Source organism: Anser brachyrhynchus (assembly GCF_964034855.1).
Source record: "Anser brachyrhynchus genome assembly, chromosome: 26".
NCBI classification, from domain to species: domain Eukaryota; kingdom Metazoa; phylum Chordata; class Aves; order Anseriformes; family Anatidae; genus Anser; species Anser brachyrhynchus.
In genome coordinates, this window is record NC_137719.1 from 4,683,477 (window position 1) to 4,698,664 (window position 15,188).

General features: G+C 47.7%; 2 protein-coding genes across 6 annotated transcripts in view; both read left to right on the plus strand.

Moving 5' to 3' along the window:
• Window positions 1–3,126: 3,126 nt before the first annotated feature.
• Window positions 3,127–11,980, plus strand: ENTPD4 (ectonucleoside triphosphate diphosphohydrolase 4). 5 transcript variants are annotated; one of them, XM_080568648.1, is made up of 14 exons: window positions 3,295–3,377; window positions 3,814–3,907; window positions 4,184–4,302; window positions 4,576–4,773; window positions 5,216–5,421; window positions 5,941–6,091; window positions 6,178–6,281; window positions 6,891–6,950; window positions 7,210–7,364; window positions 8,858–9,024; window positions 9,247–9,571; window positions 10,112–10,197; window positions 10,429–10,590; window positions 10,870–11,980. In XM_080568648.1, the coding sequence occupies exons 3-14, from the start codon at window positions 4,295–4,297 to the stop codon at window positions 11,096–11,098; spliced, it is 1,851 nt and encodes a 616-aa protein (XP_080424774.1). In that variant the 5' UTR covers window positions 3,295–3,377; window positions 3,814–3,907; window positions 4,184–4,294; the 3' UTR covers window positions 11,099–11,980. The 5 variants fall into 5 exon arrangements, with proteins under 5 accessions (XP_080424771.1, XP_080424775.1, XP_080424774.1 ...); XM_080568645.1 differs by lacking the exons at window positions 3,295–3,377; window positions 3,814–3,907 and adding an exon at window positions 3,127–3,261; XM_080568649.1 differs by lacking the exons at window positions 3,295–3,377; window positions 3,814–3,907 and adding an exon at window positions 3,127–3,261 and having other exon boundaries at window positions 7,210–7,340.
• Window positions 11,981–14,648: 2,668 nt separating this feature from the next.
• LOXL2 (lysyl oxidase like 2) overlaps window positions 14,649–15,188 on the plus strand; it is a 53,604-nt gene continuing 53,064 nt past the window's right edge. Inside the window, exon 1 of the mRNA XM_080568620.1 lies at window positions 14,649–14,749. The gene's annotated coding sequence lies outside the window, so the exon portion shown is untranslated. The remainder of the gene's footprint in view (window positions 14,750–15,188) is intronic.

Genomic DNA, 15,188 nt, shown 5'->3' on the forward strand with positions numbered 1-15,188 from the left:
TGCGGGCAGGGCGGGCGCCGTGCTGCTGCCAGATAACGCACACACCTCGCTGGGGTCGCAATTTGAAATTGCAGATGCCGCCGACACAAGCTCTGGGTGTGCATCGCCGCTCTGGGTGTGCACCGCGCTGTTTTCTCCAGGTACAAGCGAGGGGCACGAACTATGTTCATAAGCAGCTAATATTTTCCCCGTCGCTGCAAAGAGCATGCATCTGGAAATAATTAGCATGCACAAAAACAGCTCGCACATTCCTCCCGGGCCTCCATTTTGTGCCGCCTGCAGGCTCTGGCATCTCCGGTTGTATCGGCCGCTCTCGGTATTTTCAATATTTGGGGACATCCCATACGGCCCAGGCCAAACTCTGACCAAAGCCTGCAGCAGAAGCAGAAACCGTGCTCTGCCCTCAGCAAACCAGCACGAAGAGCAGCTTTTTCTTTGCAAGCCTTGATGGCAGCGCTGGCATTTTCTATTTTTATTTTTTAATTATTTTTTTTTTTTTGCAAAAGCCTTCGCCGCCGCTGACATGCTGCTGCTTGTGCCTTTGTCTCTGCAGATGACGGCAGCATCGGGCAACAGCCGCAACAAAGCCATTCCCAAGAGTCCTGAGTTGCAGCCACCGCTTTTAGGTCAAGCTAAGCTCGAAAAGGGACCGAGGGGCTTCCTGGCTGGCCATGCACACCCTGCAGAGCTAACGAGTGGTGTATATCCACAGAGAAGGGCTGCAATGCTTCCACCTCATTAAAAACGTGCAGTTTTTGGGTGTTTTGGAGAGCCACAAACCCGCGGCATGGCAGCAATGCTCCCGGTGCTGCTTGCACCGAGTGAAAGGTGTTTCCGTAGCTGTGAAGCCACGTGCGTGTCTGTGGGCAGGAGGCAGGGCCGGGCAGGGTTTTGTCTTCAGTGCTCCTGGGGTAAGTTCATTAAAGCCCTTCAGCTAACAGGGAAAAACACACTGGAGGTGAGCGGCTTCGCTCTCAGCGCGTGGCAAAGTGGGAAGCAGAGCCCCAGCCCCACGCTGGTTACCTGGTGGTAGAAGCTGGTGTGCAAACCTGGTGTGCAAAACCTGGTGTGAAATCCTGGTGTGCAAAACCCGGTGTGCAAAACCTGGAGTGCAAACCTGGAGCGCAAAACCCAGCATGCAAAACTGGTGTGCAAAACCTGGAGTGCAAAACCCAGTGTGCAGAACCTGGTGTGTAGACCTGATGTGCAAAAGTCAGCTTGCAAAACTGGTGTGCAAAAGTCAGCATGCTTAATCTGGTGTGCAAAACCTGGTGCGTAGACCTGATGTGCAAAAGTCAGCTTGCAAAACTGGTGTGCAAAAGTCAGCATGCTTAATCTGGTGCACGAAACCCAGTGTGCAGAACCCGGCGTGCAAAACCCAGTGTGCAAAACCTGGCGTGCAAAACCCAGCGTGCAAAACCGGTGTGTAAAACTCAGCATGCTTAATCTGGTGTACGAAACCCAGTGTGCAGAACCCGGCGTGCAAAACCCAGTGAGCAAAATCCAGCGTGCAAAACCCGGTAGGCAAAATCCGGTGTGCAAAACCCGGCGTGCAAAACCTGGCGTGCAAAACCCGGTGTGCAAAATCCGGTGTGCAAAATCCGGTGTGCAAACCCTGGCCTACAGAAGCCACCATGCAAAACCCAGCCCACAAAACCCCGAGGCAGAGCCCAGCACATGGGCTCGCCCTGGGGACAGCTCGGGCACTGTCGGCTCCGCGCGGAAAGGGGAAGCAAAACTCAAAGTGCTTTTGAGAAACCAACAAAGCGGCTCGGGAGGCGAAGATGAAAGGCTTTTGTGTGAGCAGAGAAAGAGGAAGAGGACCTCGGGGTTGTCTCCTCGCGGTGTGACCGAGGCTTTTAAAGCCTGGGGCTGCTCTGGGTGCGCGCCGTGGAGGCAAAAAGTCTGGGGTGCGACAAGATGCAACGGGAGAAGGAGTGGAGAAGCCGGAGCTGGGGAATTGCAGGGACAAAATCAAGTTTTTCTGGGGGAAAAATAATCTTCCAGAATAAATGTTTTTTTAGAGGGCCGTCAAGCAGAGCTATTCCCGCAGCCAGGCTCGGGGCTCATCCTGCTCCTGCATTCGGAAGGCGAATTATTTCGGACTAACGAGGGCTTCGTGGTCCTCGTGGGGCGAAGCTGACCTCCCAAAATCGCCCAGCGCCCCGGAGAAGCGGCATTAAACCCAGCCCTGCTTTATGCAACCTCCTGCAGGCCTCTGCCTGGGCACGCACTGCTCGCCAGCGGGGATTTGGGAGTTTTGCTCGCTTGGGTTCACCGGGACGAGCCGGGGCCGGGGCAGACGTGCGTCTGAAGGCACTTTTCAGCATCACGCTTTGCCCTGACCCAAAGCCCCCGGCCCTCCCCATGGCATTACTGGGGCCACCAGCCCATTTTGGCCGCATGTTTGAACTCCCCAAGGGATCGGGGAGCACAAGCCGTGCCGCCGCTCGGTGGCAGCACCCAGCACGGCTTACATTTGGCCAAAATTCATCTTTTTTTTGGAGGAGCAGAGGAATTGGAGAACTCCACTTCCCATCTCTTTGCCCAACCTGGGCTCTGGGGGGGGTGACGATGCTCCGGTGCCACCCTGGCTGAAGGGGAGCGCTGCCACCGAGGTGTCGGTGTGGTGACAATTCGGGGAACACCCCCAGGACTTTATGAGGGGCAAACTGAGCGAAATTTGGGCTCGTTTGGGTCAGATTTATTTAATTTTTTGCCAGTAAATCCGCACAGGTTTGGCGCAGGGGGCCCCACAGCACCGCGCCTCACGGCGGCTAAGCAGCTATTCGCGTGCTTACACGCGTCCCATTACGGGTATGCCCGTGGCGCCCGCCTGCTCAGCGCGGCGCGGTCATTAAGCCCCGTAATTGCAATTAGCGAGCGGCCCCCGGCTGGGTCCTAACGCCCGCCCGCGCTCCCTCCACGGCCGAGGCCACGCCCCCCAGCGCCGAGGCCACGCCCCCAGCACCGAGGCCACGCCCCCAGCGCCGAGGCCACGCCCCCTTACACCGAGGCCACGCCCCCACCCAGCAACAGCCTTCACCCGCCGCCACGCCCCCTCGCTGCAGCCACGCCCACCACTAAGCCACGCCCCCTCCCTTCTTAAGCCACGCCCCAACACCCCCCCGCCCCCCTATGAATTCCTCCCCGCCCTACCTCACCCCTCTCTCGGTGCCACGTGTGCGCGTGCTTACGTCACGTCCGGCGGCGCCTCCCGGAAGTGGCGCTGGGGCCCGTTGCTAGGCGGCGAACGCGGAGGTGCGGGGCCGGGGCCGGGTCTGGGCCCGGGGGGGGGGCAGCGGCGGCCTCTGGGGGGGGCCCCGGGCGGGGAACGGCGGCTGCTGAGCCCCGGGGGGAGGCCCCGGCCTCTGGGGGTGCCGTTGGGGGCGAGCGGGGAGGGGGCGAGGCCGGGCAGGGACTCCCTGGGGGGGGGCCGAGGGGGGGGGTTGTGGGGCCGGGCCTGGGGTGTGAGGGCTGCGGGGGGGGCGGGATGGGGTCGTGTGGAGGCGGTGGGGGGTTAAAAATGGGTGTGAGGGGGTCGGGGGAGGGGAGGCGGTTCTCCTCAGGGAGAGGGGGTGCCCAGGTGGTGGTGGCCCAGGTGGTCTTTGGGGGTTTCTCCAACTTTAATGGTTTTAGGATCTGCAGCCAGAGATCCTCAGCTGCCTGAGCTGAGCCGGGGGCAGCCCAGCTGCAGGCAGGGGCGGCTGGCACGGGCTGCATCCCATCAGGCGTTATCTGCAGGGATGGGCAGCGCTCAGCCAGTGTCCGCGTCCAGCTGTCCTCCTTATGCAAGGTTTTCCCTACGTCCAGATGGAATTTGTTGCTTTTGGGTTTGCGCCTCCAGTCACCGGGTGTCACTGAGGAAAGCACTTCCCTCTTCTTCACATCCTTCAGTGAGATATTTGTAGGTGTGAGTGAGAACTCTTCCCTCCACACAGAACAATCCCAATTCTTTTGGCCTTTCCTCATGTGAAAGATGCTTCAGTGCCTGATTTGTCTTTGTGGCCTTGCGCTGGGCTTGCTCCAGTTCATCCAGATGTGTCTCGTCCTGGGGAGCTCAAAACGGGGCTCAGCACTCTCGGTGGGGCCTCACGGAGGGAGGGATCGCCTCCCTCAACCTGCAGTGCTCTTTGTCACCGTGTCCGGATGATCACCTGTCTCTCACTGGTCTTTATTTCAGGCGCAGGAGAGCAATGGCTCTGAGGGTGATTGTGCCGTGTCAGTCGGAGGTGACCGGCTGACGTTGGAACGCCAGCTGCTTGCTGTCCGCCGGTCCTGCTCGTAGCCCGAGATGGGGAGGTAAGGATCCTCGAGGAACTGTCCAATTCTGGTGTCGTTTGAGCAAAGGACGGGGAACCTGATTATGAATTCATGGCTAACGATGAATTCAGAGGTGGGAATGTGGAAACAGAGTCTAGACTGAAGTCAGAGCATGAGCAAAACTGAGCTAGAACATAATGAAGGAAAAAGCTCTCTGAAAAACATTTGACCTTTGCTCATTTCAAAATGATCTATGCCTCTTTTTGGTAGCAAAGTCCGTTTTTAAACCAGATTATCCTCTCTGAATTTTAGGATCAGCATCTCGTGTTTGCTTCCTGCTTCTTGGCACTTCAGTATCTCCCCCGTGGGGTGTCCGCGCGTGCTCAACACGACGTTGCGGCAGATCGTCGTGATTGGGATACTCGCTGCCGCTGTCTCCTTGCTGTACTACTCGCTGGTTGTCATCCGCAACAAGTACGGGCGTGGGTCCAGGGACAAAAGATTCCACAGGTGAGAGCTGAAAAGACTCTTGGAGAGAGGAATAAAATGTGGTTTTGGCGTGAAAAACAAGGCACTGGCAGGGAGTGTGAATAAAATAAATGAATCGGGAAAATCGGTAAAAATTTGTTTTATTAATGAAATTTTCCTTCTACATTCCTTTCAATTTTTCAGCAATTCAGCTTTCTAATAACTTCTTTTAAAGTTTTGGTAGCAGGGTAGGAAAACTACAGGTGCAAGAATGTTGAGGGAGTTTTTTTTTTTTTCTGGAAGTTACTTCTGGTATTTATTCTGGGAGTTTGCTTATTATGGGTAGCACGTCACTTTCCTTCAGCACGCTACTGCAAGCTGTGATTCTTGTGATGGAAACTGTTGTCCTGTTTGGAGTCTGATGCTGAGAGAAGCTTCCATATGGAGCTCGGTTGCCAGGTGGTAACGCCAAGTTTTCTTCTAGATATCTTGCCCGGGTAACCGACACTGAAGCTACAGACACAAACAACCCCAATCTGAATTATGGAATCGTTGTGGACTGTGGCAGCAGCGGCTCTAGGATTTTTGTGTATTGCTGGCCGAGACACAACGGTAACCCCCATGACCTGCTGGACATAAAACAGATGAGGGACAAGAACAGAAAACCGGTGGTTATGAAAATTAAACCAGGTACCGGAAAGAAATTATTTTACGGCGTGATTTTTCTAGATAGCCGTCTGTCCGACCTTTGTTTTTTTGAGCCCTATATTTAAAATGTCTGGGTAAAAGGATACTTGCAGGTTGTCAGCGTGGCCTTCCTTTGGATTTCTTTGGGTTTGCTTTGCAGACAGCTTTGTTCATCTTTAGAGCTTGAAACGTGACGCTGACAGGCAGGAGGGAGAGGTTTCTCTGCTTACGGAGACAGTTGTCAGTTAACTCGGGTCTGTTTATTTAGTGAATAAGTAATCTGCTTTCTCTAAAGCTATCCGAACCAATTATTTAATTAGGTGATATAGCCAACACAGGCTTTTGTTTAATGTTTAGAGGGTGATTAAGTGTTAGCTTAATTATTCATTTCTTATGTCTGTAGTTGATTTCCTGGGTTTGGTTTTGGTTTGTTTCTGCTCTGTGGTGGTTAGCAAGGTTTCCTAGACAGGAAATACCCAAAGCTTGAGTTGCTTCACATTCGTATTTATCTGTTTTCGCTAGGTATTTCGGAGTTTGCCAGCTCTCCTGAGAAGGTCAGTGATTACATTTCTCCGCTTCTGAGCTTTGCTGCTGAACACGTGCCCCGTGCAAAACACAAAGAGACTCCTCTTTATATTCTGTGCACTGCAGGAATGAGGATTCTGCCAGAAAGGTTATTGGCTGCCTTATTTTTAGTGTTTAGAATAGCGAGCTCGGTGTCTTTGGCTATTTTTAACTGCTCAAAATGGAATTTTGCAGCCAGCAGAAGGCAATACTTGAAGATCTGCTCACTGATATTCCCGTGCATTTTGATTTTCTGTTTTCGGACTCGCACGCAGAGGTTATTTCAGGGAAGCAGGAAGGTAGGTTAATGTTGGAAAAATAATTCTAATCTTTGAAACATTTATTACTTTCCGGGTACAACTTGAACAATTTTTTATTTATTTATGGCTTTTTAAAATTCTGGTTCAGTTGTGAGACCTTATTCCTCAGTGGCAACAGATGGAGTGTGGAGATAATCATCTGCTGTGATCTAGCTTGTCTAAATGTTTTCTAATTAGCAGTGAAAATAGCTCATCTGTGCTTAGCAAGGATTTTAATCAATTTTCTCACCCTTTAGAGAGGAGGGATCAGGATAAGGCACAACATTCTTGATGAGGAGTGGGAAAAATGGTTTCTAAAGGAGCGGTGTTTGGTTGTGATCGGCTTGCTAGAGGCTTAAAATCATTTTAAAAGCTAAGGTGCTTTTTTATGGAATTTAGACATCAAATTGTGTTTAATATATTGAATTGGGATTTTCGTCCGAATCTTGACTTGGAAAAGAAGGCATAATAATGTGTCAGGAATGTGTAACGTTTAAATATTTTATTATAGAAAATATGAGCAGAGACATAACTCATATGCAAAAAAAAAATCCTCTTTGTTTTTAAGTTATTCCTGAAATGTCCAAATATGTTTTCTTATGCACGTAGGAGTGTATGCGTGGATTGGCATCAACTTCGTTCTTGGAAGATTTGAACATACAGACGATGGTAAGTATCTTAACCGTGAATTTAACTTGGATTTTAGGAAGGATTTAAGTACGTTGCTGTGCTTTCACTGTCGATGGTGTGTTTTTAGATAAAGATTTTAGTGAATAGGACACGTGCAGATGCTGATATTTGTTTAACTTGCAGGTGAAAGTTCAGTGATCTGCATTGCTACAAAATAAAAATTGCTACAAGTAGTGCAGTGCTGCTTTAGGCCCATCCTGGCTGTATTTTTCAATGTTTTTTTCATTCTTTTATCCAGAGGATGAAGCCATCGTGGAGGTGCACGTCCCGGGCAGCGAAAACAAAGAGGCTATCTTCCGTAAGAGGACAGTGGGTATTCTTGACATGGGCGGAGTGTCGACTCAGATAGCATACGAAGTCCCTAAAACTGTAAGCTTTGCCTCTTCACAGCAGGTTATTATCTGTGCAACTTTCTTCTTTTCATTTTGGTTTATTTTAATGCATTTTCGTTCTTCTGTTTTCTTTGTTTTGAGTCCTATTCTTCATTACATCACATCCAAAACAAAGGCAAGAGAAGATGGCAAAAAAGAGCCCTTCATCAGCTAAGCAACTCATTTGTATTTTTGTCACTTTTAAGTTTAATTGCATTCTTTGTGGGTGCATGTGTGTTTATACAATTTTAAATGTGTTATATTTACGGGACTCTGTTCTAGAGACCTAAGGTTTGTTTTTTGTAAGAACTTGTGTGAGATATGTCTTTTTTCCTTCATAAGTTGGGTTGGTAGAAACTGAAGAAGCAGGGCATGAGGATAACAGTGTGCAGTTTGTTGAAATGTTACCTGCGTCCTCAGCACAAGTCATCTGTTGTAGGAAGCAAATTTCTTTGTTGAAAGTCCTAAAGGGAATGTCACTTGTTCTAATTCCAGCATACTGAGTTCTAGGGTAGCTTCTGATTTTTTAAAATAAGATAACCACCCATTAACATCACTTAGAAATTATCTAAAGTCAGAATAGCATAAAAGCCCCGTGGTTTGACTCTCAGTGCACTGTCATGATGAGATATGTGTATATTTTATATTATATATGTGTATTTTAAACCAGATTATGGTTTTTCATTATTACAGGTTTTAGTAACTACACTGCCTTTCAGACAGGTGGTGTAACAAATAGCTTGGACTATTAAAAGAGTGGGCATTCAGATTCAGAGCAGATTGCCCTGGTTGAGTATTAATTGGAAATAAGAGTTGCAGCTGATTGATGATGCCTGTTTTATGTCTTCATCTGAGCGTAAACCAATACAAAGTAGGTATTGTGGCTGGGGAACCTGTTCAGGTTCCTAAACAAAGAAAGGACAACAACTGGCTGTGGTGCTTATGGTCTCACTGCTGTTTCTCATTTATAACATCTGTTGGAAACCCCGCAATGTTGTTCTACTTATTTAAGCGTGTTCTACACGAAGTGCTTCTGCTACACATCCCTTAAATATTTGAGAAGTTACTGCAAGTGACTGATGTATGGTATGTGGAGAGAGCTGAGTGACTGACAGAGTTTCCTGGAAAGCTTGAAAACTTCCAAACTGGAAAATGAAGAACAGCTCTGCTGGGCAGACCAGAAATCTAGGCAGCCTAGCAATTAATAGCATGGGGACTCGGTCAGAAGTAGTATCGTTGAGCTTCCTAGCCGTAGCACGTCCTTTTCCATGGGAAAAGGTACTTCAGTGTCCATAGTAGCAGTTCTTTAAGTATCGATAGCATCCAGTGTGGTTGTCTGCAAGTAACATGCTTACCTATCAAATTGAAGGTAACGTGGACCTATAAAAAGCAAAACAGACGTGTAAGGATTGATGTTTACAGATATCAAGTGCGTCTTGTTTTTCAAAGAGCTAATATTCAGGTTCTGGTGGTTCGTGTTGTTTACACCTAATCGTAGTGCTTGTGCTCCTACAGGAGGAAGTTGCCAAAAACTTGCTTGCAGAATTCAACTTGGGCTGCGATGCTCATCAAACGGAGCACGTGTATAGAGTCTATGTCGCAACATTCCTTGGCTTTGGAGGGAATGCAGCACGCCAGAGATACGAAGACAGCCTATTTACCAGCACGGTACTTAAGAACAGGTAACTAGCTTCAATTCCTTGGCGATATGGCTTCTGTAACCCCGAACTTAAATATATTTAGTAAAGTATCCTGATATAAAACGTAATTTCTAGTGTGCTATGTGGAACGCTGAAGTTTCTTTAAGTGAGGATGCTGTTTTGTTTTGATGCTGTTGTAACTTGGAGCTTGGTGTTTCTGAGCTGCGGTTGTTACTGTGTTTGTGTTGTGTTTTTTTTAACCAGACTGCTGGGCAAGGAGACTGGCATGACTTCTGATGCACCGTACCTAGACCCTTGCCTGCCCCTGGATGCTCAGGATGAGATTCATCAAAACGGACAGATAATGTATTTGCGGGGAACAGGAGACTTCAATCTGTGTCGTGAAATTATTCAGCCGTTCATGAACAAGACTAACGAAACCCAGACATCTCTTAATGGTGTCTATCAGCCTGCTGTGCACTTTCAGAACAGTGAATTCTATGGCTTCTCAGAGTTCTATTACTGCACTGAGGACGTGTTGCGCATGGGAGGAGATTACAATGCTGCTAAGTTTACTAAAGCTGCAAAGGTAAAGTATTCTTCAGAGAAACTCTAGTTTGAAACAGGTAGCCTGTAAAAGCACTGGGATGCAGGGTGGTCCAGTTCCAGAAGAACTGTTGATACTGGAGGAGTCCATGCTGCTTCCACCTCCTGCTTCTATTTAGGAATGCCTTAGAATTCCTTTCTCTTTTGTTTTATGTATTCTGCACCAGTTTCCCAGATGTTAATCCTAACAGGGATCAGCCTGTTGGGGACAGTAATGCCACGGTGTAAACTAGAGGAACGTGACCCGCTCTGTCAGAGCCGTAAGAACAGGCTTCACCTCCAAGTGTATGACTAAACAATCTAAGTCCTACTGCGTATTAATTTTACCACAAACGCCGAGTACGGGTCAAAATGGTTTTGTACAAAATACTGTGAAATTTGTGGTCAGGCTTAATAGCAATGCAAAGGAAACTGTTTTTGAGTGTTCTAGCCTTTGGTATTTACAGAGCATCTTATCTAGTGGCATTTTTATCTTTTCAAGGCAGAAGCAATGTTTATATCTTTTTTTTTCCCTTTCTTTAAGGATTATTGTGCCACTAAGTGGTCTGTCCTGCGGGAACGTTTTGACCGTGGTCTTTATGCATCGCATGCTGATCTCCACAGATTGAAGTAAGTATTTGTGTTTGTACAGCAAATTCATTCAGGCAGAGTTGCCAGGGAGCGGTCATGTCCAAATGGTCCGTTTAATGAAATCATTGAAAGTGTGAATATAACCTTAAATATTGCATCAGCCGTAAAAGTTACTGATAGTCCCATGTCCAAGTGTGCTCCCTAGTCCTTTGGGACTCTGTAACTGCCAAAAAAAATAAATGCCTGACTAGATGACCCTCTTTTTTATAGGTACCAGTGTTTTAAGTCTGCCTGGATGTATGAAGTATTTCACCGTGGCTTCTCTTTTCCTGTGAGCTACAACAGTTTGAAGACAGCCCTGCAGGTGTACGATAAGGAGGTGCAGTGGACGTTGGGAGCCATTCTTTACCGAACGCGGTTTTTGCCTCTAAGGTACCCCTTGTTTTCTCAGATATCTGGAAACAGTTTTTTGGATGGAAGGGAAGAGTTTGCATGAGGGAAGGTACAGTGATAGCAAAGCAGCTGACAGATAGGGGGAGACAAGATGCCGCTTCTAGTGCATCATACAGAACCTGAGTGTGTTTCAGGTAGCTCAAGTACTGCCTGATAAAGCCTGTTTTACTAAAAAGGGTTCTGTTTTCTTTGGTAACATGATTTGGAGGCAAGGCTTGGTTTACAATATATGTCTGTTCTCTCTCCGATTCTTTTCAGAGACATCCAGCAAGAAAACTTTCGTGGAAGTCACTCCCACTGGAGGAGCTTCTCCTTTGTTTACAATCACTATTTGTTTTTTGTCTGTTTTCTGATCGTGCTGCTCTCCATCCTGCTTTACCTGCTAAGGCTCAGACGGATCCACAGGCGAATGCTGCGCAATAGCTCATCTACTTCCCTATGGATCGAGGAAGGCCTCCCACCACAGAAGATCTCAGGAGCCTTATGAGATGCTGTGATGGAGAGTTTTTATTGGACTTCCTGCACAAAAAGCCATTTTTGCCTCAGGGTTTCTCCTTTTTGTCCCTTTAAATCATTGAAGAAGAAGATTGGCTGGAGCGTGGAGTTCAGCTAGGCTTCGGAAATACGGGGAAATGGGGGTCAATTTGGCTTAGTCTCATTAGACAGTATCTGCCAAAAATTACTTATTTTTTTTAATATTGCACTTTTGTGTGTAATGGGGCGAGTAAAGACTCGATGCCAGTAAGTGAGAGGCACCAACTTAAGCTGTGTGGTAAGAGAAGAGAGTGAGTGTGAGTTCTCGTCCTGTGGGTGAGACTGTGAAATGCTGTTAGCTAGGATGAATGAGCTTTATTTTTATTTTCCAGATTCCGGGATCGATATTGCTAGACTTCTCAGTTCTGGATCTCCTCAGTCAAAGAAAAGGAAGTGCAGGGTTTTCAAAAGCCAGTTAGAAAACTTCTTAGATCAGCTTTTCTCATTTTATATTGTGGAATAAGTACTGTGATGGAAAATAAAAATCTATTGCACCCAATGCTGTACTTCCAAAGAACTACTTAAATCAGTTTTATTTGTGACAGTTATCTGATATCACAAATATCTGTCCCTTTTATCTAGGAAGCTGTATCTCCATAGTTGCAAACCTCACTACTTTTTAATCTTTTATTTCTGTTTCATTCAGAGATTGCCCTGAAACTCCAGCAAAGTGAAGAGAACTGGAATATGCCTCGGCTTGTTTCCACTAGAGTAGACATGCACAGTGTCTTTTTTGTTTTCAAGTACTCTGAACTGTTAATTTATATTTTATTTAAAGCTGTTAATTTTACTTGAAAGTAAATTTGTCCATGATTAAAAGTGGGATTTATATGAACGTCTGGTGTATGGATTTTTTATTGCACAGTATAAATCACTTCTCTGTTCTCACGAACAGAAAAATCTGAGTTTTGTTTTATATTCTGCTGGGTTTTTTTTGAGCTGTTTTTTTTTTTTTTCCCTGAGTGAAAGCACAGGCTGCAGGCCTCTCACTTCTGGTGTCTGAAACTGTAGCACAAACTTGTTGCACTCCTAGGCTGATAATGGTTATCAGACAACTGACAGTGTTGATTGTTACAGAGCCTGTACTTCCTCTTTCTGAGATGCTTAAAACTGAGTACAGAGCCTCTAATTGTGTGCTTAGATAAAGCAGTTCCCCTTTGGACAAGGATTGACGTTAGTGGTAAAGTGGAGAGGAAGTGTCAGGGTGTGACTTGGCGCTATCCAGGCAGATGCCAAGTGTCTTTTAGCAGAAGAGATGGAGTGTTTCAAATACAGAATGCAGAACAACAACATACTTCTGAAAAATCATAAAAACATAAAACACTTCAGGAAAACATTTTGGATCCAAACAAGATTTCCTCTTAGATGGAATGATACCCATGCCTGTGATGGGTCAGTTTGTGATAATGCCAATCACTGACCATCACTTTCACAGCTTGTTTTTTTTTTTTCCTTCCGCTAAATTTTCCCTCCCCTTGCTTTTTGGATTTGTATTTTCATGCGTGCGGGTTTTCTGCCGCACAACATCTCTATGGCTGTAATGTTAACTAAAAGATTGGTGGGGAATTGGCTGAGATTCTTTAAACCCTGACTCCCAGCAGTTACAACCCTGACCATCCACAGTTTCATGGACTGACAGGAGTGCAGCAAGCATCAGGTGTAGCACGGGGGCTCTATTTACTCCCTGCAAGGCTGGAGTTAATCCATTGATCTCCCACAGGTGCAGGGGGCATAGTGAGAGGCAGCTGAGTTAATGAGTTAATCAATTTTCCAAAGGGCACCCAGGGGAAAGCCGTTTCACTCATCAGAAGCAGGGCATATAAGGACTGGGAGAACATAGGGCTAAGGAAAAACAGACTTTGCTGTGCTTTGGTGCTCTTCGGCGCTGCTACTGCTTATTTGAGGCGTTCTAGCCTCAAAATGAAAGGTTTTAGCGCTGCTGGAGAAGGACTGTTCTCTACCCCGAGAAGATGCAGTAGAAACGTGGTAGGATGGTGGGGAGGGGAGCAAAGCGGGAAGGATGGTTTGCAGAGAAACTGCCTGGTCCCTTTGGATTGATTTAGCAGTGATCCTCTGGTAGATTGCTGGCGCTGGGAGAGGGGTGAGTGCATTGAGAGGAATTTCAGCATTCTTAGGGTGCAAAGCTGTAAACGTATCGATTGTCCTTGGCCTGTATCTCCAGGAGTGGAGCACCAATGACTTTGAACCTCTGGCATTTGCTTCTTGCAGGAGCTGTTTTTAATGCCGTAACTGGGATGTGCTTGGATTTGGGGAATGGAATTAAGTAGGGCTTGTCCTGTGGATGCGTGTTTTAGAAGAGAGACTATTAAATACTGCTTGGAGTACCAGCCTGGCCATCGGGGCATGCGTAGGGGACCAAACGGTGCTGAGTACTGGACAGATTCTATATGTACAAGCTTCTGGTGTGGTCAGGGAGTGTGTCAGTGCGAGGAGGTGATGAGAGCGCCCTGCAGGTCGCCCTGCTCCTGTAGCCTCGCTGCTTCTGTGTCCGCGAGGCGATGGGACGGGCTGCGGGTAGGACTGGCGAGCGGTCTGCTCCTCGGGAGCATTGCCTTTGAAGTGCTCCTTGCTGATTAACGGCTAACGAGGCTTTGGCAGCCCAGTGCACGGCATGAAGGGACAGGGCGCCTAGATCTGCTGTGTCCGTGCTCGTGCATCATCCTCCTGCAGGAAACAGAGCAAGGTTTCAGCACACGGACAGCGTGAGGCCCTTCCCACCGGGGTTCTGCGTGAGTTCGCTGCGTGTTAGCGTTTGCAATATCGAGGCTGACAGATGTGCGGGTGCCTTTAATTGCTTTAAGAACTTAAAGCCCAACAGGCACGGGGAGGAGGCGCAGATTTTCAAAAGCAATCAGCGAAGCGCCAAACCTAAACGCCTGGATCTACCAGGCTGCTGTGCTTTTTGGCGCTTGAATTATCCTGGGACAAGTAGCTGCAAATTCAGTTCTTACCTTCTTTGGAAATGTGGCTGTCTTGTCCCAGTACTTAGAATTAGTGTGTGTTATGTGGATTTCATGCTGTTTGTTGTTGTTATTGTGTTTTTTCATATTTTTTTTCTGATCGTCTGTAGGGATTTGATGGGGCAGGGACTCTGGAAGAGGATGAAGGTTGCTGCGTATTTGGGATATCTGAGAAGGAGACTAAACCCACCTTATTCTTGCATCTCTTTTTGCAGCTCCAGATTATTTAGGAAAAAAAAAAAAGTGAGCCTTTCCATCCCACCCTACCCCCTGGACAAGCCTTCTCCCAAGGGACTACACTAAACAACAGCACGAGGGGAAACGTGATTCCTCTGAGAGACTTAGGTACTGAGTGAAAACAGGTATTGCTGTCCCTGGGCTCGGATTCCTAAGTCCCAATGGCAGTGTTTATCTGTTTGTGTCCGTTTCTGCATTAACATGCTTTGTTTTCTTTCTCCTGCTGCTTCTGTTCGCCTTGTCCTTTCTCCAGGTCCATTAAGGACAGGTAAGGCATGCAGAAAAGCACAAAGGAGAGGCAAGGGCACTGCTCTCTGACCTTCCCCGGTGACCTGGAATGGACGGGAGAGTGACACCGAAGCTTTTGGCTTCACGGCCTCTTAAACGTATCATTCATCTTTTTGTTGCTTTGTTTTTGCGTATGGGGAATGTCCAAACACAGGGCCAAGCGTGGCCCCTAATGGAAGAAATGGTTGGGAGACATTGGTAATGGGTGGAGATGGAGAGCCTGGGGAAAGGGAGAGGCACGCAGCTCCTCCAGGAACGCCAGCCCTACCGAGGTAACCCTACAACGTGTGAAAACAAAAGGGTTTTCTGCCTCTCCGCAGCACTCTGCGAAGGGGACGGTCAGCAGCAGTGACTTGATGGCGTGCCTGATCGGGGGCACCTTGTTCTTTCTTGTCCCATTGTTTCTGCCATTGTTGCTACTAAATAACGCATGAAGCTCTTTGTAAGCCGAAACGAGCCTCGTGAGGGCTTGCTGTGTCCCTCTCCCCGGGTGCTAGCTTCTGTGGGCGTAGTTTTCGGGGACCTGGTCTTGGTGGT